Here is a 20516-nt window from a genome sequence, read left to right as displayed (position 1 = left end):
GATTGCAGCGTTGTTATTTTCGTCACTGGTTTTTAAGTTATAGAGGTTATCACAAATTTGTCAGTTTGCTCTACACTATTAAGTTTTATACAATTATTCGTTAATTAGTAATAACCACCAAATTGATAATGTGGCGCCATTTATCGCACACAGTCCAAACATGTAGAGTCATTATCCTAAAAAATAACTTTTTAAAATTATGTACCTTGAAAACGGAGTCAAAGTCTTTAAACATGGTAGTTTTTTTTTTAAATATGTTTTTAAAAACAGGGTCAAATACTTTATTATAATGTTAACTTTTTTAAAACTACGTTGAAAAATGGAGTCAAATGTTTAAAACAGGGTAAAAATAACCTTGAAATATTTGCTTTTTTAAATATACTTTAAAAACAGGGTCAAATTCCTTAAAAATGTTAATTGTTTTTTCGAAGGTGATTTTTTTAGCCGAAATCGAATTTTATATGTCTTAAAAATAGGACAGAATCCTTAAAATTAAAAACAGTGTCGGATTAAGGATGTAGGTAAGTGAAGAAAAATGTTGCCGGTGGGAATCGAACCACACGTTTCCCGCTTGCCGACCGGGTGTCCTGACCACTAGACTACAAAGCGGCTTATCGTTCTTCGCTTACCAACCTGTTATTGTGCCGTCCAGCGGGAAATTTAAGTAGTGGAGCTCTATGGTATTGTATACAGATGCTGTTTGGGTATTATTATTACTATTATTATTTTCAGTTTTGCTGGCGACATTGGCGTTTTGAAAAAATGATGTTGTTTTTGGAATTTTGCTGACGCTACCATGAAAAACAAAGTTAGTAAAAAATTATGCTTCTTAAAATTATAAAATTAGATTTAGCGATTTTCGTTTTGTGATACTGTTAGTGATACTGATTTCACATGTTATTTTATAAAATTAGGGTATGCAGTTCTATAAAATTTATGACGTCATTTGTTTGTAGGAGGCGATAAACGAAAAAATTTTAATTAAAGATTTTGTTTTCTAATTTATTATAAGCTGCTGTAGCTTTTTTTTTAAGAAACCAGGCCAATTTTGCCGTTGAAATGTGTTTTTTTTTTTGTAAAAATCTCAAAATCTTTAGAAATCCACAACTTTTTAAAAAATAACCTTGATAATGGGGTGAAATGTTAAAAAATGCATATGATTAGCCAAATATAAAATTTAACGATTGGTTCAGTGGTTTCGAAGATTATCTGTCTAATAAAAATCCGGACAGAAGGCAGACAGACAGACGGTATCGGGAGACCTATTGTTTTGTACTGAGTTTACACTCTAAAAGTAAAAAGATGCTCTTATTTAATATTTACGTATAGTTTTTTATGTTTCTGTTATATTTTTAGGAATATCTGCTGCAGTCGTAATTGTAACATCCTCTATATAGTTATAACGAATATTGTAGATATTTGAAAATATATACATTATTCATTTCAAGAAAACTTTCAAACACTATTATAATCGAAAATTTCAGGATGGAGACTATATGGAGATGTTCAAACGTATAATTTTCTCCAACGTTGTCTTATATTATATCTAATAACACGTGAGAATTCGTAATTTTTAAATAAAAATATGTAGCACCCTTGACCAATAAAATTTCAGAACAGTGGCCACCATTATTGTCATTGTGATATTCAATATATCGTTAAACTTGGTTTTTACCATGTATGGTCAGACTACGTGAAATATTCTCTCATAATTAGAATGTACGTGGTGTGTGGTTTCTTCCACAATTTAAAATTCTGTTGACGTAGCGTCATTTCACTTTGTTTACAAAAAAAAAATGCATACGTAGATCTTGCAAACAAAAAGTTGTTATTTTGCATTTCATCATGAAACATGATTTTCGAATTATAGTATCATCGCGATACGGTGACATACGTTGTAAAAATCCGACGATTTGATATAAATACGCTTGACTTTTACTGATTAGTACGATACACTATTTTGTTATCAATTATTGTCGTCCGGTTCCCCTCCAACCTTACTTTAGCATTAACTTTACAGCTTTTACATTTATTGTGTTCGCGACTGTATGGTGAATGTGTTGTGCACTTCAGCGATTTAGCTCTCTCTGTGCTCTCTCTTGATATAAAAGTTACAAAACATTATTGACCTAAATCGGTGACATTAACAAAACACTTTCTAATTATTTCAGAATAAACGTAACAATTTAACGTAACATCTACGTTTCCGAGACCTAACTTGCCATACCAGTGTAAGTACTTTGTAAGGTCGTTAATTACAAGTTAAATAACATATGTCAAAAAGTGAGGTTACGTAATCAGCTTCTTTACAGGTTATCGAAAATTTAAAAATGCCGTGCCCCTTTTTAACAAGGCTCAGCCAAAATTACGTGAAAAACTATGCATCGATTCTGCTTAAAACCTACGGAAACCAGTGCCCTGTAATTTCGCACAGCATGAGTACTGTGGCTGGACAGGATATAAAAACGTCTCAAGGTAAATTTCGCTTATTGCAACGTCACGACAAAGTATCACCCTTGTTTTAGAATCTCAAGAGCAGAGTTCCTGTCCGTTTTTGAAGGAAGTGAACAGTGTCATCAAAGAGGTGAAAAACGATGACACTATTGAAATGAAGAATGACACTTGTAAGTTGACCCTTAATGACAGAAATAAAAGTTTCAAAAACAATTTTGCAGCGGTGTTTGCTTACGATGCGTTCTTCCACCAACAAATTATGAAGAAGAAAAAGGAGCACAGCTACCGCATTTTCAAAAAAGTTAACAGATTGGCGGGGCCTGGGCAATTTCCTAGTGCTCTGGAGTATTCGTGGGGGGAAAAACCCATCACTGTGTGGTGCTCTAATGACTACTTGGGAATGTCCTGTCACCCTCAGGTTAAGCAAGCCGTGAGGTAAGCGACTTTGTGTTATCAGTATTGCTAAAACAATAGTGTCCAAGGTGCATGTATTGTATCATAATTAGAACATTCTAGAAAATAGCATATTCAGATGGTTATGTAACGTCGCGATAACTGTTAATTACGCTTGATTACCAGTCGAAACAGCCTTATCATCATTACACGCAAATTTAAACACAGCTATTTTAACCATGACATACCTTTGAACTAGTTTGTATGCAAATTTTTTTAATTGTTCGAAGGTTATATTCGCATTCGTGAAAAATAGATATCGTATTTGTGTTTGCACGGTTTGTGGCTTCCGCCGGAAGTCGAACAATTTAATAACATATTATTTACAAAAATATCTGTGTCTTTATCATGGAATTTATTTGTTAAACATTGAAACCGCGATAAATGCATTTCGCAGCTACGCTGTCAATTTGTTGCAACACTTTGTTGTCTAATTGACCAATCAATCTTTTTAATGTTCAGAGAAAAATGAGACTAAAAATATTGACGTTAAGCTGATGTAATCTGATTATCTTATTATCTTTATGGGACATACAGTGTACTCCACAAAACACTTGTACTTGTGTACTTAGTGTGACTAATAAAATGTGCATTTAATCTTGTGGTTAATTATTTTTACTTGTAAATATTTTCAGCTTGTTTTGAACATATACTTCTACTTATGGTACTTGTAATAATTAATTATAGTTAAGTACCACAATATAGCACTAATTATACGTGCCTACGTACATTAATTGCATATAAAAGAAATTTAAAGCTACGTTTTATTAGTCATTAAATGGCCAACTTCATTTAAATAAATAATTTGAAAAATGTTTTTGAATAAATTATTGTTTTATTACATAGAAATTGGTGGTTTTTCATCTGGGAATTTTCTTTTATTTGATGACACATTTTGAACCGACTGTTTATCAGTTCGTGGGAAATTTTTATCAGTTATCTAAGAATTGCAGGAAATTTTTATTACCTTTATTTCTTTGTGCGCTTTTTTACTCTTTAATCAATGAAGCTTATTTTTGTTGTCTCTTTATATCTTAGTGGATAAATTATGATTTATTTTGTAGTTATCTAAATCTTAATGTCAAGGTTTTGATTAATTTTGCACACTTGACAGCCCTCTGTGATCTATGGCTTCAATTATAATTAGATTTTTTTATCGATTACTTTTATCTAGTTTTATTTAAGAAAAGTCGGGCACAAAAAGTAATATTGAGAAATATTTCCGCAGAGATGCTCTTGAAAAATATGGCACTGGAGCTGGAGGAACTAGAAATATCTCTGGAAATTCCACCTTGCATGAAAAACTGGAAACTCTATTAGCATCGCTACACCAAAAAGAAAGAGCTTTATTGTTTACTTCTTGTTTCGTTGCTAACGATTCAACTCTCTTCACGTTGGCAAAAACGTTACCAGGTAAATTGCGTGCGTTTGTCGTAAAATTTCAAAAGAATTTGCGGTCATTTCCGGCGAAACTCAAACCCGCAGAAATGATGGTTTGGGTTAACACGCAACTTTCCACTTACTAAGGCTTTTTCCCAGATTGTCGGATTTTCTCAGACGCGGGTAATCATGCTTCCATGATACAGGGTATCCGGAATAGTCAAGTACCGAAGTACATCTTCAGACACAACGATCCCTCCCATTTGGAGGAATTATTGAAAGGAGTCAATAAAAATATTCCGAAAATAGTTGCATTTGAGACGGTTCACTCGATGTCGGGAGCGGTGTGCCCCCTGGAGGTATATTTTTGAAAAAAAAAAAAAAAAATATATATATATATATAGCTATAGGGTTTTTTTTTTATCAGGAACTCTGTGATGTTGCTCATAAATATGGAGCCTTAACTTTTATTGATGAAGTGCACGCTGTGGGATTGTATGGCGAACATGGCGCTGGAATCGGGGAACGGGACGGAAAGTTACACAAAATGGATATCATTTCGGGAACATTGGGGAAAGCGTTCGGAAATGTTGGTGGTTATATTGGTGAGTAAAAACAAAAATAAAAAAGATTGGAGCATCAGTTCGTATTTAACTGTCAAGTTAATCTAATCTGTATAACGTATCGTTTTTTTATCAAATTCTGATGGCATAAATCTGCATTAATTTTAATAGCCACTTGAACGTAATCTCGTTACAAAAAACTAAATAATACTGGACAGCGTAGCTGTTGAAGCGCGTTTGTTGAAAATTTCTTTTTTCCAGCGTCGTCTTCAACTCTAGTCGACATGATCCGCTCCTACGCCGCTGGTTTTATATTTACAACTTCACTGCCCCCAACGGTGCTATCGGGCGCGCACAAAGCCATCGAAATTTTGGCGTCGGATGAAGGCAGAGAGTTGAGAAAGCGCCACCAAGAAAACGTCAAATATCTCCGAAACAACTTACTGAGAAACGGATTTCCAGTTGAGCACACTCCGAGTCACATCATTCCAATAAAAATCGGAAACCCGGCGCAATGCGCCTCCGTTTGTGACACATTATTGAGAGAGAAAGGCCATTACATCCAAGCGATTAACTACCCCACGGTGGCCAGAGGTCAAGAGAAACTTCGATTGGCCCCAACACCCCACCATACGAAGGAAATGATGGACATTCTCGTAACGGACCTTAAAGAAGTGTGGGAAAACTTGAACTTACCGTTCACGGGCCTCCAGTGCGGAAAGGTGAACTTGTTTAACGTGTAATAAAATAAACTGATTTTGTTTTTCAGGAATGTCGGTACTGCCAAAAGCCGATTCTGTTCGACTACTTCGAGTCGAGAACCCGGGAATCGTGCGCTAAGGATCTTCCTTGTGACATTCCAAACTGCCCACAATTAGTTGGTTTTGTGTAAAAAAGGTGCATTTTATTTTTGTTAAAACGGGATTGGCGGGGAAATTGCTTTAGTAAATTTATCAAGGAAGTATTTTTTTATTTAACCCAAGTTAATAGTATTTCGGAATGTGGTTAAAGTTTCTTTGTGGCTGTGGGGCAAACAAGGTCATTTAGTCAAACGAGGCAATATAGTTGGTTACCGAGCTTTAATTATATGGGGGAGGTTAAAAATACATTTATTTTTGTTCTCAACTAGTAAAAAAGTTACCTAAATAAATAACTACTTTTTTAATGCTTTTTTCTTTGATATTTGTGATGTCCCTAAAATGTTGCTGTTCTGGACAAACCCAAATGTCAATATGATTTTGTTAATAATAAACAAGTAATAACATTTTTTGTTTGTCTGAAAGAAAGAAAGACTCAATTCAGCGGATAGAAATGTGTCGTGTGCGCAACGCAAGTTTGTTCTAAAATTTCAAAGCGCATGCGCGTTTCAATCAAGGATCCAAGGTTACAGTTGCACGGTAAGTAAATTAAAAGCAATCAAAAATAATCACAGTGCTCTCAATTTCTCATGAATTCAGTACATCGTTTTTAAATTTAAAAAAAAACTAATTATTACCAGACGAAAAACAAAAAACTACATGGTTTTAAGATGTTCAAGTGACCACTGCTTTAGTCCAGAGTTTCTTTGTTTGGAATTAATACGTCCAAGAATTACAAAATAAATCTACAGGGAAAGTTTTGAACAAAATTGTAGTCTTTATTTATTTACAATAATTAAAGATCTTAATACATTTTCATTTTAAAAAGTATTATTTTCGGTCTTTGGCGGGTTACAAGTGACCTACTTCCTCTAACGCGAATGTGTTTCAGGCTCTATCCATTTCTATTCGAAAGTAGGTCGGAGGTACCATCGCACCGACACAAGAGTTACCAAAATTTAATTTACCTGTTTCCCCACCCTATCTGTCGTCCATCTTTTAGCCTACTTTGTTGCTTTGTAGTGGCCCACAAATGTCAAATGAGTGACAAAATTGTCAGAGAACGAATAAATGTACATATATTTGATATTCTGTTTCAAAAGCAAAAATCGAACGATTTCCTGTGCGGTGTTGCCGGTTGTATTTTCCTACCCAAAAGTGGTGTCTACGGTTCTTTAAATTTATAATGAGCATGCTTTTGTAACCACTTTTCTAGTATGTTGTTAAAAAACACTATTTCAAATAGTGGAATGCTTCTTTTTATCAACCATTGGCATTTCCAGCACGCTCTCGACGTTTCCCTTGTTAGTGGTCGCCATGGGCGGCCCATATATGTGTGTTCAGAGGGGGCCTCACGTACCGCTATTTAACACCTATAAATAAACAATTTGTTAAATAATTGAGCTCCCACAGTTTCAATGCCCAGATAACATTGCGCTAAGAATTCGTCTCGGTTTGAAACCAAATTTAGCATTTAGAAAACAAGACAAAAATTACTTACTTGTGAATAATCAATCAAAACACATTAAAATTATTATCTAATTAAAATGGTAATGAAATTTAGTGAACAGATAATTTAGTACCACTGTGAATATTTCATTATGCTACGCTCATTGCTCACGTGGGATACTGTGTGACATATGAATTGCATGATTAAAAATTTAACAATCTGTGACAGCTCGCTGATGTAGGTGACGACATTTGCTATGGTATTGATTTTAATGATGCAACTGTGTTAATCATGATATAATCTTATATCAGGTATCAAATAAACCTATAAATTGTCACGCCACGTATATATCTGTCTTTACTAACGTATTTATTGCAATTTTGAATATTTGAATCATGAGCGTACCTCAGATCCCTTACGTCAATTTATTCAATATCATTTATATAAATATCGAAGGACAAGGGGGTCAGCACAAAACCCTGCGATACGCCCGACGATTGACGAAATTTGTTGGAATGATTCAGGTTAATTTAAATCTTTTGAGAAGCTAAATTTATGCAATAAAAGCTTGCGGTGATGTGATCGATCGCCTTAGAGGAGTCACTGTACACACAATCAACCAGACTACGAACTCCTAAACAATAGATTGCTTCTCTCAGAAGATAAATTGAACTTTTATTAGTCGCATAACTAATTTTAAGTAGGTAAACGTGACGTTTTACATTCTTAAAAAAATAGTTGGGGCCCTTGAGGTTTTATCTCCTTAAAAAAAGACAGTTGGGACCCTGAGAAGGTGATTTTGCGATAACCTCGATAAAGTAAAAACTAGTGGCCTAATTAACAGTCCGCGACCCTCACAAGTGTACAGAGTATGAAAAAATGTAAATATTCTCAATTTGTCAACACATGCTTAACATCCACTGCATCAGCGGTTAAAATGAAATGAAATTTGATTTTGTCTCCTCTCAGTTTTTTTCCTATAAATACTATATAAATAAATTTGAAGAACATTTATTCGACATGTGGGTATCGTTGAGAGATTCAAAAAATAGCGACGGTTAGATTTTACAGATTTTTGAATTTGTCAATAGCCGGGTTACGGTTTGGAGAAGTAGAAGCAGGTAAACAGGTAAAGAAAAAGAGTTTAGAAATCCTAGAAACTGGAAGCGAAAGCACAAAGGCCAGGTAGACGAAAGATGATTATACACGGACGTATTTACATTGTACAAAAATTTAAAAGTACGCAGGTGTCTTCATTCTATGACGTTATCAAAATTACGTTTCTTGTTGTCGAAATAAGTCTACACATACTAAGAAAAAAAGGCAAAATGTAGCCCCACCCACCCACCCTATCTCAATTGTGATGATTTTTTTTTATTCGTCCTTATTTCTCTACGAGAAATTAAAAACAAGTTTTTGAGTATCGTGTTGTTCAAAGAATACTATATGTATTAAGAAAAAAATAAAGCTGGAGATTAGGCCCCACCCATACCCGCCCCGATCTCAATTCTCAATTGTGATTAATTTTTCATTCGTTGTCAAATCGAGGGCGGAGCTTAATTGCAAGATTTGTCTACAAGAATTTACCATTTTAAACATGTTTTAATTTTTTTGTTTTGAAAAGACAACTACGTGTATTAAAAAAAGGCAAATTATAAGCCCCGCCCACCCGCTCTGTCTCAGTTGTGATGATTTTTTTTATAATCGTTGAAATTCTTATTATTTCTGTCTCTAGAAGAAATTACCACGTAAGACATTTTTTTGAGTATCGTAGACGAAAGATTATTAGACACGGACGTATTTACATTGTACAAAAATTTAAAAGTACGCAGGTGGGTCCACGCAGTGGCGGCGTAGGGTGGTTTGGCACTCAGGGCAGTTTTCTATTGACCCCCCCCCATATAATAAAACAACAAATACTAAACGTGCTTACGGGTCTTCATTATGGGAAAATATTCTATGACGTCATCAAAATTACGTTTCTTGTTGTCGAAATAAGTCTACACATACTAAGAAAAAAAGGCAAAATGTAGCCCCACCCACCCACCCTATCTCAATTGTGATAATTTTTTTTATTCGTCCTTATTTCTCTACGAGAAATTAAAAACAAGTTTTTGAGTATCGTGTTGTTCAAAGAATACTATATGTATTAAGACAAAAATAAAGCTGAAGATTAGGCCCCACCCATACCCGCCCCGATCTCAATTCTCAATTGTGATGAATTTTTCAGTCGTTGTCAGATCGAGAGGCGGGGCTTAAGTGCAAGATCGAAAAAGACAAAATGTAAGCCCCGCCCACCCACCCTATCCCAATTGTGAGGATTTTTTATAATCGTCGAGAGCCAAAGAGCGGAATTCAAATGCAAAATTACCATGTAATACATTTTTTGAATATCGTGTTATTCAAGGGATACTATGTATATTAAGACAAAATTAAAACCAAAGATTAAGCCCCACTTATACCTGCCGTGATGTAAATAGTAATCAAGTTTTCATTCGTTGGCAGACCTAGGGGCGGAGCCTAATTGCAAAATCCATATTTCCTTACAAAAATTTACCACTATAAACGTGTCATAAGTTTATAAAAATAAAAAAAATGACCACGATTGAGATGGGGTGGGCGGACGGGGTTTATATTTTGCTTTTTTTTCTTAATATACATTGTATTCTTTGAACCACACGATGTTCAAAAACATGTTTTTAATTTTTTGTAAAGACATAAGTATTTTGCAGTTAAGCTCCGCCCCTTTGGCTCACGGCGAATAAGAAAAATCATCACAATTGAGATGGGGCGGGTGGGCGGGCTTATTTTTTGTTTTTTTATTTTAGAATGTGTAGACTTCTTTTCACAACATGAAACTTAAAGCATGTTTAAAATGGAAAATTTCTATAAGGAATAAATATATATATATATATATAATAAATTTGAGTTATTGAGAAATATATTATTGAGTTTAACCTACGCCGATTTTAATCAATTTTATAATTTTGAATTTTTAGATGTAGTCATTTTTGAATTTAACAATTTTTCAGTTTCCGTTTTTTCCAATTTCTCGATTTTTCAGATGTCATTTTTCCATTTCTTAGTTATTTGAGTTTGCAATTTTGCAGTTTTTCGATTTTACGATTTTTCAATTTTTCTATTTTTTGGTATGATCAGAAAGAAAGTACGAATCAATGAATTCTTAAAAAAACCTATTAAAAATGCATTAATTAAGTATACTTCGCCCTCTTGGCTCACGACGAATAAAAAAAATCATCACAATTAAAGTCGGGTGGGTGGGCGGGGCTTACATGTTGCCTGTTTTTTAATATACGTAGTCATCTTTTCACAACAAAAACTTAAAACAGATGACGTATATTAAGAAAAAAAAGGCAACATGTCTGCCCCGCCCACCCACCCTATCGCAATCGTGCTATTTTTTTTTACCCGTCGTAAGTCGTGGGTAAAGCTTAATTGCAAAATCCTTGTTTTTCTACGAGAACTTGTCTTGGCTCACGAGAAATCAAACAATCAAATATATATGTTGCTTTTTTTTTTCATATACGTGGTGATATATTCACAACAAAAACTTAAAACAGATGACTACGTATATTAAGAAAAAAAAAGGTAATATGCAAATTTTCGATTTCCTGATTCTCAAATTTTGAAATGTTTTCGCTTTTATCCGATTTTTGAATTTTACAATTTCTCGATTTCAAATTTATTCCATTTTTCCATTTTCTGAATTTTCCGACATTTAATTTTTCAACTTTATAATTTGGCAAGTTTTCGATGTAGTGATTTTGGAATTTATTGATTTTGTAATTTTTCAATTTTACGATTCTTCAATTATCCGAATTTCTGATTTTTAAAATTCTTCTGTTTTTCTATTTTTCAAGTGTTCATTAAAAATTTTCAATTTTCCTATTTGCAATTTTTAGATTTTACGATTCGGGTTTTCAGTTGTTCGTTTTTCCATTTTTCAGTTTTTCAATTTTACAATTAATAGATTTTTTCAATTTTTTGACTTCTTGATTATCGATTCAAAAAAATTCCAAATCGAGGGCGGAGCTTAATTGCAAGATCGATATTTGTCTACAAGAATTTATCATTTTAAACATGTTTTAATTTTTTTGTTTTGAAAAGACAACTACGTGTATTAAAAAAAAAGGCAAATTATAAGCATGTCTCAATTGTGATGATTTTTTTTTATAATCGTTGAAATTCTTATTATTTCTCCATCTACAAGAAATTAGACATTTTGTTGAGTATCGTGCTATTCAAAGGATACTATGTATATTAGGAAAAAAATAAAGCCAAAGAATAAGCCCCACCCATAACTGCTCTGATCTAAATAGTAATGAAGTTTTCATTCGTTGGGAGACCTAGAGGCGGAGCCTAATTGCAACATCCATGTTTCCTTACAAAAATGTACCATCTTAAACGTGTTTTAAGTTTCTAAAAATAGAAAAAAGCATCACAATTGGGATGGGGTAGGCGGGGTTTATATTTTGCCTTTTTTTCTTAATATACATAGTAAAAAAATGACAAAATATTAGAATGTATTGTAACGAAGTCCGTCGGCCGACTCTCTACTTTTACATTTTCTCCACCTTTCATGACCCCGTTTCCGTCTGTCTGTCTGTCCGTCTGTCTGCCGTCCCGATTTAGTTTTTTTATATATTTTTGCAGAGTGATTCTTCTGGAAATATTCTCTAGCTGTACGAGTGAGTTGTCGCTGTCACCCCTTGGTGTTTGGTACCTGGGGCAGACCCCACATTTACGCTGCCACTGGGTCCACGTGTTTTTGCGGAACGTGGACAGACAAAATTGTAAAAAGACGGACAACTTTTGATTAACGATTTACCATGACTCCAATATCTGCAAGATTTCACAGCATTCGGTTTTTGCAATTTCAGAGTTACAATGTTAAATATTATTAATTATGAAATTTTGATCAAGATGTACGTCATCCTATTGTTGGTGGGGATGATTATCCACCTATCTGTCTAATGAAAGTCGGGACAAATGACAGACAGATAGACAGAGGGAAACCGGAGATCTATTTTTTCGTATGGATCACTAAACATCGAGGAAACAAGAGTATCAATGGACTTGATTACCATAGGGTTATTATTACAAAGAAGTTAGTTTTTAAACGAATTAAACAACAGAATAATTTGGTTTCTCAAAAATAATGTAGACAAAAGTCGACCATAAAACTTGTAGGGATTGCCAAACAACTGGAAATTGTCATGCCTGAAATACTCGTCCAGGTTTGTGAAAACATGAAACGACGCGACCGCTTCTCTGTTTCATTTCTTTTACCTAAAAATAGTTTGCATATTTTTAAAGTTTAATACTGTCAACTTGACGTTTAATAAATAACTGTACGTATTGAGCTAAGACAAGCGGCTTTTCCGTCATGGCCAACTTGTGACATTTTTTTATTACGTTTTAAACTGTCCGAACTGTTCTCATTGGTGAGATTTAAAAATCTACTAAATAATTTCGTTTTTTCGGGCTTCTTTAATAAATAATGTTGAATTTTCGCATTGCTTTAGTCCGAATGGCATTGCGGCGCATAGAAAGTTGAACCTAACGTCGGAATGACAGCCGTCAATTCGTAAATAACGTTATCGTCGCAAACAGTCCACCGCCGCTGCACACACCGCACATGTGAACCAGGCAACAAAACAAACCAACAATGCGACCACCGAGATAATATTGGATAATATGACCTAGGTTTGTTGTGCTAATTTTAACATCGTTCGTAGCAGTCGTAGTATTTTTGGTGGACGTGTACGCTAATCCCGCCCCTTTGTTATGCGCAAACGTCGAATATCGGTACACGGACAAGTCCGCGGTTGCCAGGGAATTGTGAAGTAACCCTTGCGTTGCAGCGATTTTCGTGGTAGAAATAGTGTCGATAGCGCATTTTCCGTGCCGAAATGAACCACGACCGGATGGTTTGAACCCCGTTGTCCAGCGACGAGGAATTTCCACAACGGCGTAAAAATCGTAAGAGTCATTATGGTAACGTGTTATGGCAACGTAGGCTACGGGACAGCGGCGCATGCGCAGTCGAGCATGTCTTAGTGAGATTTTTGAGTACGGCGTCGAAAGAATTTAATTTGTGTATTGTTGTATTTTCGATGTGCGAGTTTCCCGACGAGTTGTGAATTTTCTTTAGTGATGGTGGTTCGCGGAGAGTGATTTGGCTGCGGTCGCCTAAACCGGCCGGACTTAAAATGAACTGGATCTCTTGTCATACAGAACCAGCGTGTTCGCTCAAATAGTTAATTTTTAAGTAGTAGTCTATTTAATTGTATGTAGGTTAAAGTCAGCTCTGTGTTCCTTTGTATTTTTAAAATGTACGCTAAAGGAAAGGGATCAACAGTGCCGTCCGATGCACAAGCACGCGAAAAGTAAGTGCAACTATTCTATGTAACACACGAACACATTGACAAGGTCCTGAGTGCCCCATTTTCGCCCTTTGGTGGCTACTTTGGCTGACGGCCCCACGTGGCCGTCTTGTGTCCACCCCGAACCCATTTCCCACCACTTCCGTTTGTTTATTACAAGACCCAAACACGTCATGTCATTATCAACAACACGCATTCTTACTACCTTTATACGAGTTTTTGACAACTACTGACACATTTCCAGGTTGGCATTATACGTATATGAATATTTACTTCACATTGGTGCACAAAAGGCAGCACAAACGTTTCTCTCGGAGGTGAGTTCGAGACACTTACTCTTCGTATCCTAACTTGTAAATTTATAGATACGATGGGAGAAGAATATCACGTTAGGGGAGCCTCCAGGATTTTTACATTCGTGGTGGTGGTAATGGCACGTTTTTCAGTTTTTTGACATACAATTTTGTTGTTGATTTTTTAGTGTATTTTGGGATCTTTATTGCGCGGCCCCCGAAAGAAGGGACACGTGTGAACATTCTTCAGAAGCAAAAGCCTTTCATGATTATGTGAGTGCCTATTTTGTAGTTTCCTACCAGTATCACGTCCACACTCACTGCTGTTAGCGCTAGTCCTTTATGGATCAATACTCCAGTTGGAGCATGGCAACGCTGCTTTAACTACGCGCTTGACCAGGTGTAATCGCCCAAGTCATTAGCTGATTTTCAAATATTTAAAATTTAGCGGGATTTCGTTTATTGCAAAATTTAAAAATTTTTTCCAAATAATAACAATATAGACACATTTACACAAACCTGAGAATTAAATCACAATCATCGCTTATTTTAACAGAGAGAATTTCTTTTTTCAACAGACTTCAAAATTTTTCTAAATTTAACATAAATACGTCTATTACTTTTGTAAGAATTCACCTTAAACACTAGTCTGATTGAATTCGTTTGTTCAATCTCCTCCACAAAACTGATGACGTCATCTCAAAATTTTCTTGCGTAAATCTGGTATGCTCAGTTATGTGTGGTTTAGTAAACCGTCCTTCATTTCAAGTTTCCATATATGGGTTATTGTAAACTTAACCGTGATTGGTTAAAACATGCACGTTGCCTAGCAACGGACCTCAATCTACCTGTTTGCAAATTACTTAAAATTCCAACAATGAAATTTAATCCTTTTAACGATGTCGGCTTAAAATTTTTGTACCTACTACCCGGGAGACACTCGACTCTTCCTCTTGTATCATAATAACATTAAATTTTTGAAGTAATAGTTTTCACAAACTCTCAACTGTTCTAAATTTATTGGAATTATCTGAAGCTTTGCATAAACTTTGTATAATTGAAGAATAACAATTTAATGTTTCTTTGACGTTTCATAGCTTGGAAAATGAAAAAGTAGGTCGCCCGTTTCCGTCTGGCTGTCATGTAATCACCTAAACTGCTGGGCCGATTGTAGAAATTGTGATATATTTGTGGTTTATTAATCCGTTTCAAATTGGCCCGGTTCTCGGTCGAAGCAAAAAGTTTTGGTTAAGTTGGAGTTAGTTTTATCAAAACTAGAAGAAAAAAAGAACATCTTGATATTAAAGCAAGGGATTTTCAAAGAAAATGAAAGGCAGTTGAAAATTTTGTAACCTTTGAATTATTGTGACAACTTTTGTCCCTCTCTGACTCTTTTTATCGCTTTATTAACAGTAATCCCTTGCGCATATAGGTTCAACACTCAATTTGTTTGTTCAACCCTTCCAAAAACTTGATGACGTCTTCTCAAAGTTTGCAAAGTAATTGTTTCTGTGTTTGAACTCTCTCTCGTTTTCCTGAAGTTCTAGAAACAGAAAATAAATTCTCAGTCAAATTTTATAATTCTTCTAATAAACTGGACTTGTTTAAGTGATTCCAAAATTAATTAAAGTTTCACCAAGAGTTTCAACAACGTGCCATGTTAAGTAATTAGGGAATTCCATTCCTCTATTCTACTTTAGTCAAGAAACGAACCCGCTTTATTTTATTATCAAATGTGCGTTTCGTCGTTTTCCACATTGTGCATGTAGCTAGTTTAAAAAACTGTTTTTATCATGATTATTTCTGAAAGTTGTTTTTAGGGCTTTGTCAATTCTGGTTATGGAGTAAACGGAATTGCACACGTAAGTCTTAGTTAAAGTTAGTTATTTTTGGGATTAATCATGTCGACTCGCAGAACACTGGTCCGGCACCAAGCCCCTTGGGACAAATGCCTCCAGCCGATGGCATGCCCGGCGGTCCAATTCCCCCTGGATTTTTTCCAGTAAGAATCGCCACCGGGATGACGAGTTTGATGTCTCTATCGATGTTTTTCTAGAATTCGACGATGAGGCCGTCACCTCCCACACACCCATCAAGTCAACCATCCCCTCATTCACAGCCACCCCCGCCTCATTCACAAATGATGTCGACACAACCGTTTATGGGTCCTAGGTATCCCGCTGGACCCCGGCCCGGAGTAAGGATGCCTCAAATCGGAAGCGATTTCAACGGAGTATGTATCTAGAGCGTCTATCTCTCTCTTTAACGTTTCATTTCTAATGGTAATCATTTTCATTAACATTGTGTATTTGAAGCCCCCTGGACAGCCAATGATTCCGAATAATATGGATCCTACAAGACAAGGTAAACAGATCCGTTTCTTTTTTAATAAAAGTTTAATATTTGACCCATAATAATATTTATATTAATAATATTAATAGTAATATTAATAATTGTAACGTAAAAGAGAATTGCACAAGCATGAAGCAATTTCATGATATGCCTCATGTAATGCATCTATTTCTGTCTCCAGGTGAAGGCGGAGAATTTGTAGGTTGGCAAGGTAGGCAATGCGCTCCTTCACCATCACACACTCATACGCATACACTTCTTTGCTTGCTTTGCTTATCACTGACACGGAGGTCCAACACTACTAGCGCTACTAAATTTTGAGGTCTCACTTTTGCATTTTTTTAAGTAGTGTGATATTAACAGCTTTGACTGGTTTTGGATCATCCAATTATACTGTGTTTTTAAATTTTCATTCTTTTAATCTTATTACATCTTGGTGTGTGTGTTGTGATCATTTTGTCTAGTAGAAATTGAGAGCAAGCCACAATCAATGGACCAACGTGGAATTTTCGTGCCCCGGAACGTCGCAGGCAATGTCTAAAAGGAGTCAATCCCGACTACACTAATTTTATAGTCGCATTAACAATGACACACCTAAATTTAGTCGCAGCTGAGTAGATGCACGATTTGCGTAAAACCCACAGTCATAAGTAAGGGATCCAATACCCGTCTCAAGATGTTGAAGAAGCACCTTCACGTAACTTTGACTAAATTTTCGAGGATAGACAAAGATGTGTTAAACAAGAAACAACTACGTAAATACTTATTCATAGTTCCATAATTGGGTACCCACTTCGTATTAGGAATTGTCTTGAACAGATCTTGATAGATTGAAGAATCAAACAACGGGCTTTTAGACGTTGCCTGCAAGCATTTTAGAAACCTTCAACGACTTAATATTCAGTTAATAAGGAAAAGAATGAAGTTTGGAATACAAGTATATACATCTGTATTTCCATAGAACTCATAATTGGTGCTGGCATGCTGGTGTCGTACGTCCCGAAGTTTTTATGTAGTAGAATAAATGTGCGAATGCTTATATGTTTTTCATTAGGCCCCCCAGGAATGAATCCCATGAATCGAATGAATCCGCCACGAGGGCCTTCCATGGGTCCCTTGGGTCCAGGAACATACGGCCCGAGTTTACGAGGTCCACCTCCTAACAGTAGTTTAGGCCCAGGTGGCCCCATGCCTCCGATGTCAATGACAGGTCCCGGTGGACGACCTCAGTGGCAACCTAACACGTCTACAGTAAGTCGATCTTAAAGCGCTACGTAGAACTGTTTCGATGCGTATGTATTCGATTCTTAAATTTATGTTCGTTTTAAGTATTAACGTTCTAATGGAGCCAATTTCGACTGAAATTAACCTTATTCAGCAAGTAGAAGCAAGTTTCGTGTGTTCGATTGACTGCAATGCATCAAAGGCGTGATTCCACGAGCAACTGCGCATGACGCATTCGCAACTTGTAAATTTGAGTGGATGTAAAAATGATATTACATACAGTTTTGCAGTTGTTAATTAATATAGATAAAGAGCTCGAAATTGACTCCATTGGCCGAAATTTGTGTGTGTAATAGACGGAATTGGCTAAAGCTTGGTGTTTTATTTTAGCCGATGAACTATTCTTCCTCTTCGCCGGGCAATTACGGAGGTCCTCCAGGATCAGCTGGTCCTCCTGGTCCTGGAACCCCGATAATGCCGAGCCCGCAGGATTCGTCGAATTCGGGGGGCGAGAACATGTATACTTTGATGAAGCCGGCGGTGGGCGGGAACATGCCTGGGGAGTTCCAGATGGGCGGCGGTCCCGAGGGTGGTCCCATGGGTCCCATGGGCCCAAACTCGATGGGTCCCGTGCTGAACGGCGACGGCATGGACGGCATGAAGAATTCGCCCGCCAACGGTGGCCCTGGGACGCCTAGAGAAGACAGCGGCAGCGGAATGGGGGACTATAACTTAGGAGGATTTGGAGGACCGGGAGAAAACGTGAGTTTCAACGCAATGGCCGGTGCTTACGCTTTGTAGACTGACACTTAACCACTAAAGGTCGCTTTCCTTGCAGGACCAAACGGAATCGGCTGCTATTTTGAAAATAAAAGAGAGCATGCAAGAGGAGGCCAAGAGGTTTGAGAAAGACTCGGACCACCCTGAGTATTTCATACAATAACTCCCTCGCTGGCCTCTTTGGCTGGTGGACGCCTCTCTTCCTACCTAACCTGTACTAACCCGGGCGGTGGTCTGCTCAGCTCTTCCTGCCCTCATCGTTGCGAGCTCGCCCATTTTCAACTATTTGACTACTCCTAGTCATGAATGTTTTCTGTTTTGCAGATTTTCCTTTGAAAGCTGAATATAAGAAGATAAGGACATTGTGTGGCTGTACTTTGGTGTAATAAATTCTCGAGTTCCTGATACCTACTTGTCCACCAGTCTAGGCTAGGTTGGATGTATTCACGGCGTTCTGTGTTTGTTCTATGCTAAGTACTACTTGCATGTGTCTACATTCCTCCACGGAGCAGATTGCAGATGGTGAAGCAGCGACGGTTACTATTTGACATTATTCACAGTGTAGTTTTTTAAATTTTTAAGAGAAAATTTGCATTTTTTTAACGAAATTTGTTCTATAATCTGCTCCGGCCTATAATGTTGTTTCTTCACCTTTTTATGTGTACATGCAATAGACAAGTGCAAAAGGAGGTTACTCCTTCATTAATACTACTATTATGTTGTATCTGTAATTTTCTCAAAAACAACTTAATTCTTATGTATATCATATACATTAAGTTCAATTATTAATTTCATTAATTTATATATTTTTTGTTCTTAATATATTACACATATATTTAAAAAAAATTAGATTATTTTATGAATGAATGACTTGAGTGCTGAATACTTTGAAGAACGGATAAATAATATTGTGTAAGTGAGTTCTTTATCTATATTGCTTTTTTTTGTATGGTTTATTAAATATTAAAAGGTTCATAGTTAGATTTGTTACATACCCTTCAACCCTACCATTAACCCAATTTCACACTTAAAAACCATCTACATAACAGTGATTCGTGAAAAAAAACGAAAGCACGGAAACAACTGGCAAACACAGTTAAGCGGAGGACGCCAGTATAACACGTCGTAAACTCAGTATCAGAACGCCTTCATAACTGGGCGTACTTTTGAAGGCATCCTTTCAGTATGCAGATGCAACTAATTAGTAAAAATATACAGAAACAGTATTGAAGAACACCCCTCCTACTAGAATGGACTGTTCAGATGAGGTGACGTCCATTTCCCGGAAAGAATCTGATATTACGATAAGGTTGATATTCATCGGAAGTGAAGATTAACCGCAAAAATCTTGCAAATTTGACATTGAAGATCAATTTTTTGCTATTCGTGGATAGCGTAGGTTAAATTAGACGTTTTTGTTATTTTCAGACTCCACTTATTAATAGTCAAAATAATAAAGGTACGGTACTACGATGTAGGCAAACATGTTTTCTTCAAATATGAGTTCGTCTGTAATGTGTGTCGTGGCTTGGACCACGTGCAACATTCTTGCTGAATTTGCATTCTCGTGGTTTTATTACAAAGGTGCGCTTATAAACCTTGTTCCAAATCCTCTGGCTATTAGCGACATTTATCTCAACAGTTACTCATTTTAGCTTGGTTTTTATTGTTTAGAGATTTTGGTCCAGCCACCAGTTATAATAAATTAGTTATACTTTAAGACTATGTACAAGAACTAAAATAAAATAATGAAATGTAGTAGGCTTAATTTCAAAATGATATTTTCAAGTGGTAATAAATGTTCCGGATGCCTATGGAGCGTGAATATTTCAAGTTCAGTATATGGTTCTAGAATACTGACAACTACGGAATTGTCAGACTATGGAACAATATCAAAATTTTCCCTACACTAAACTTGTTTCCAAATGGATAATGGGTTATATGCAGGTAATGAAACCCCCACGATCGTTTATGGATCTACCAACGATTATAATTATGTAGGTGCGTGGGGGACCCTGGAGACACGACGAGTGGGTGAAGATAGTGGAAATACCCACAAAAAAACGATAAGTATTCAAAGGTAGAAATAAACGCACTGGTAGCTTGAGATATTAATTCGGCCGAATACCGATGGTACTATTTCTTTGTTTGTCAGGTTCCAGACCTAATCAGTTCATTAACCTTCCAGATTTATCTAACTCAAATTTTAAATTTCACACTAATGCCCCTGATTTTTCTAATTTCAAACTTTAGTCCCGGTTCTTGTACCTTATCCGACTATTACGATAGTTAAAACTACTGTA

At 36.1% G+C, this 20516-nt stretch overlaps 2 protein-coding genes and 2 long non-coding RNA genes across 6 annotated transcripts; 3 read left to right on the top strand and 1 right to left on the bottom strand.

Annotated features, from left to right (window-relative positions):
* Nucleotides 1-404: 404 nt before the first annotated feature.
* Nucleotides 405-808, top strand: LOC135141187 (uncharacterized). The gene is made up of 2 exons (XR_010282359.1): nt 405-680; nt 733-808. It is a non-coding gene; the product is annotated as an uncharacterized LOC135141187 (long non-coding RNA).
* A 1078-nt stretch (nt 809-1886) lies between these two features.
* Nucleotides 1887-6015, top strand: LOC135141436 (5-aminolevulinate synthase, erythroid-specific, mitochondrial). Its single transcript, XM_064072529.1, has 9 exons — nt 1887-2231; nt 2313-2475; nt 2526-2624; nt 2676-2889; nt 4136-4320; nt 4447-4646; nt 4715-4892; nt 5112-5572; nt 5620-6015. The coding sequence occupies exons 2-9, from the start codon at nt 2331-2333 to the stop codon at nt 5740-5742; spliced, it is 1605 nt and encodes a 534-aa protein (XP_063928599.1). The 5' UTR covers nt 1887-2231; nt 2313-2330; the 3' UTR covers nt 5743-6015.
* Nucleotides 6016-6462: 447 nt separating this feature from the next.
* Nucleotides 6463-7526, bottom strand: LOC135141689 (uncharacterized). Its single transcript, XR_010282413.1, has 2 exons — nt 7209-7526; nt 6463-7080 (listed from the first exon to the last, which is right to left on the bottom strand). It is a non-coding gene; the product is annotated as an uncharacterized LOC135141689 (long non-coding RNA).
* Nucleotides 7527-12751: 5225 nt separating this feature from the next.
* LOC135141248 (single-stranded DNA-binding protein 3) lies at nt 12752-19186 on the top strand. Of its 3 annotated transcripts, none has more exons than XM_064072173.1 (12): nt 12752-13567; nt 13809-13881; nt 13930-13991; nt 14046-14130; nt 15678-15719; nt 15773-15859; nt 15914-16090; nt 16173-16221; nt 16391-16420; nt 17264-17460; nt 17824-18195; nt 18538-19186. In XM_064072173.1, exons 1-12 carry the CDS (start codon nt 13512-13514, stop codon nt 18547-18549), a joined length of 1242 nt encoding a protein of 413 aa, XP_063928243.1. In that variant the 5' UTR covers nt 12752-13511; the 3' UTR covers nt 18550-19186. The 3 variants fall into 3 exon arrangements, with proteins under 3 accessions (XP_063928243.1, XP_063928241.1, XP_063928242.1); XM_064072171.1 differs by having other exon boundaries at nt 12755-13567; nt 18272-19186; XM_064072172.1 differs by lacking the exon at nt 16391-16420 and having other exon boundaries at nt 12755-13567; nt 18272-19186.
* The last annotated feature ends 1330 nt before the right edge of the window (nt 19187-20516 follow it).

The sequence above is a fragment of the Zophobas morio genome, unplaced genomic scaffold (assembly GCF_036711695.1).
Source record: "Zophobas morio isolate AGI-343-1 ecotype UQ-CSIRO unplaced genomic scaffold, CSIRO_AGI_Zmor_V1 ptg000044l, whole genome shotgun sequence".
Taxonomy (NCBI): domain Eukaryota; kingdom Metazoa; phylum Arthropoda; class Insecta; order Coleoptera; family Tenebrionidae; genus Zophobas; species Zophobas morio.
Note: the sequence above shows the minus strand (reverse complement) of the source record. Positions and strands in the feature narration are given on the sequence as shown.

What these genes read in the sequence shown, in the direction of transcription:
- LOC135141436 (XM_064072529.1), top strand. Translation starts at nt 2,331, where the DNA reads ATGCCGTGCCCCTTTTTAACAAGGCTCAGCCAAAATTACGTGAAAAAC. An exon ending in CAGGTTAAGCAAGCCGTGAG is followed by an intron (nt 2,890 to 4,135) that starts GTAAGCGACTTT and finishes ATATTTCCGCAG; the next exon opens with AGATGCTCTTGAAAAATATG. An exon ending in AAATGTTGGTGGTTATATTG is followed by an intron (nt 4,893 to 5,111) that starts GTGAGTAAAAAC and finishes TCTTTTTTCCAG; the next exon opens with CGTCGTCTTCAACTCTAGTC.
- LOC135141248 (XM_064072171.1), top strand. Translation starts at nt 13,512, where the DNA reads ATGTACGCTAAAGGAAAGGGATCAACAGTGCCGTCCGATGCACAAGCA. An exon ending in GATGCACAAGCACGCGAAAA is followed by an intron (nt 13,568 to 13,808) that starts GTAAGTGCAACT and finishes ACACATTTCCAG; the next exon opens with GTTGGCATTATACGTATATG. An exon ending in GAGTAAACGGAATTGCACAC is followed by an intron (nt 15,720 to 15,772) that starts GTAAGTCTTAGT and finishes GTCGACTCGCAG; the next exon opens with AACACTGGTCCGGCACCAAG.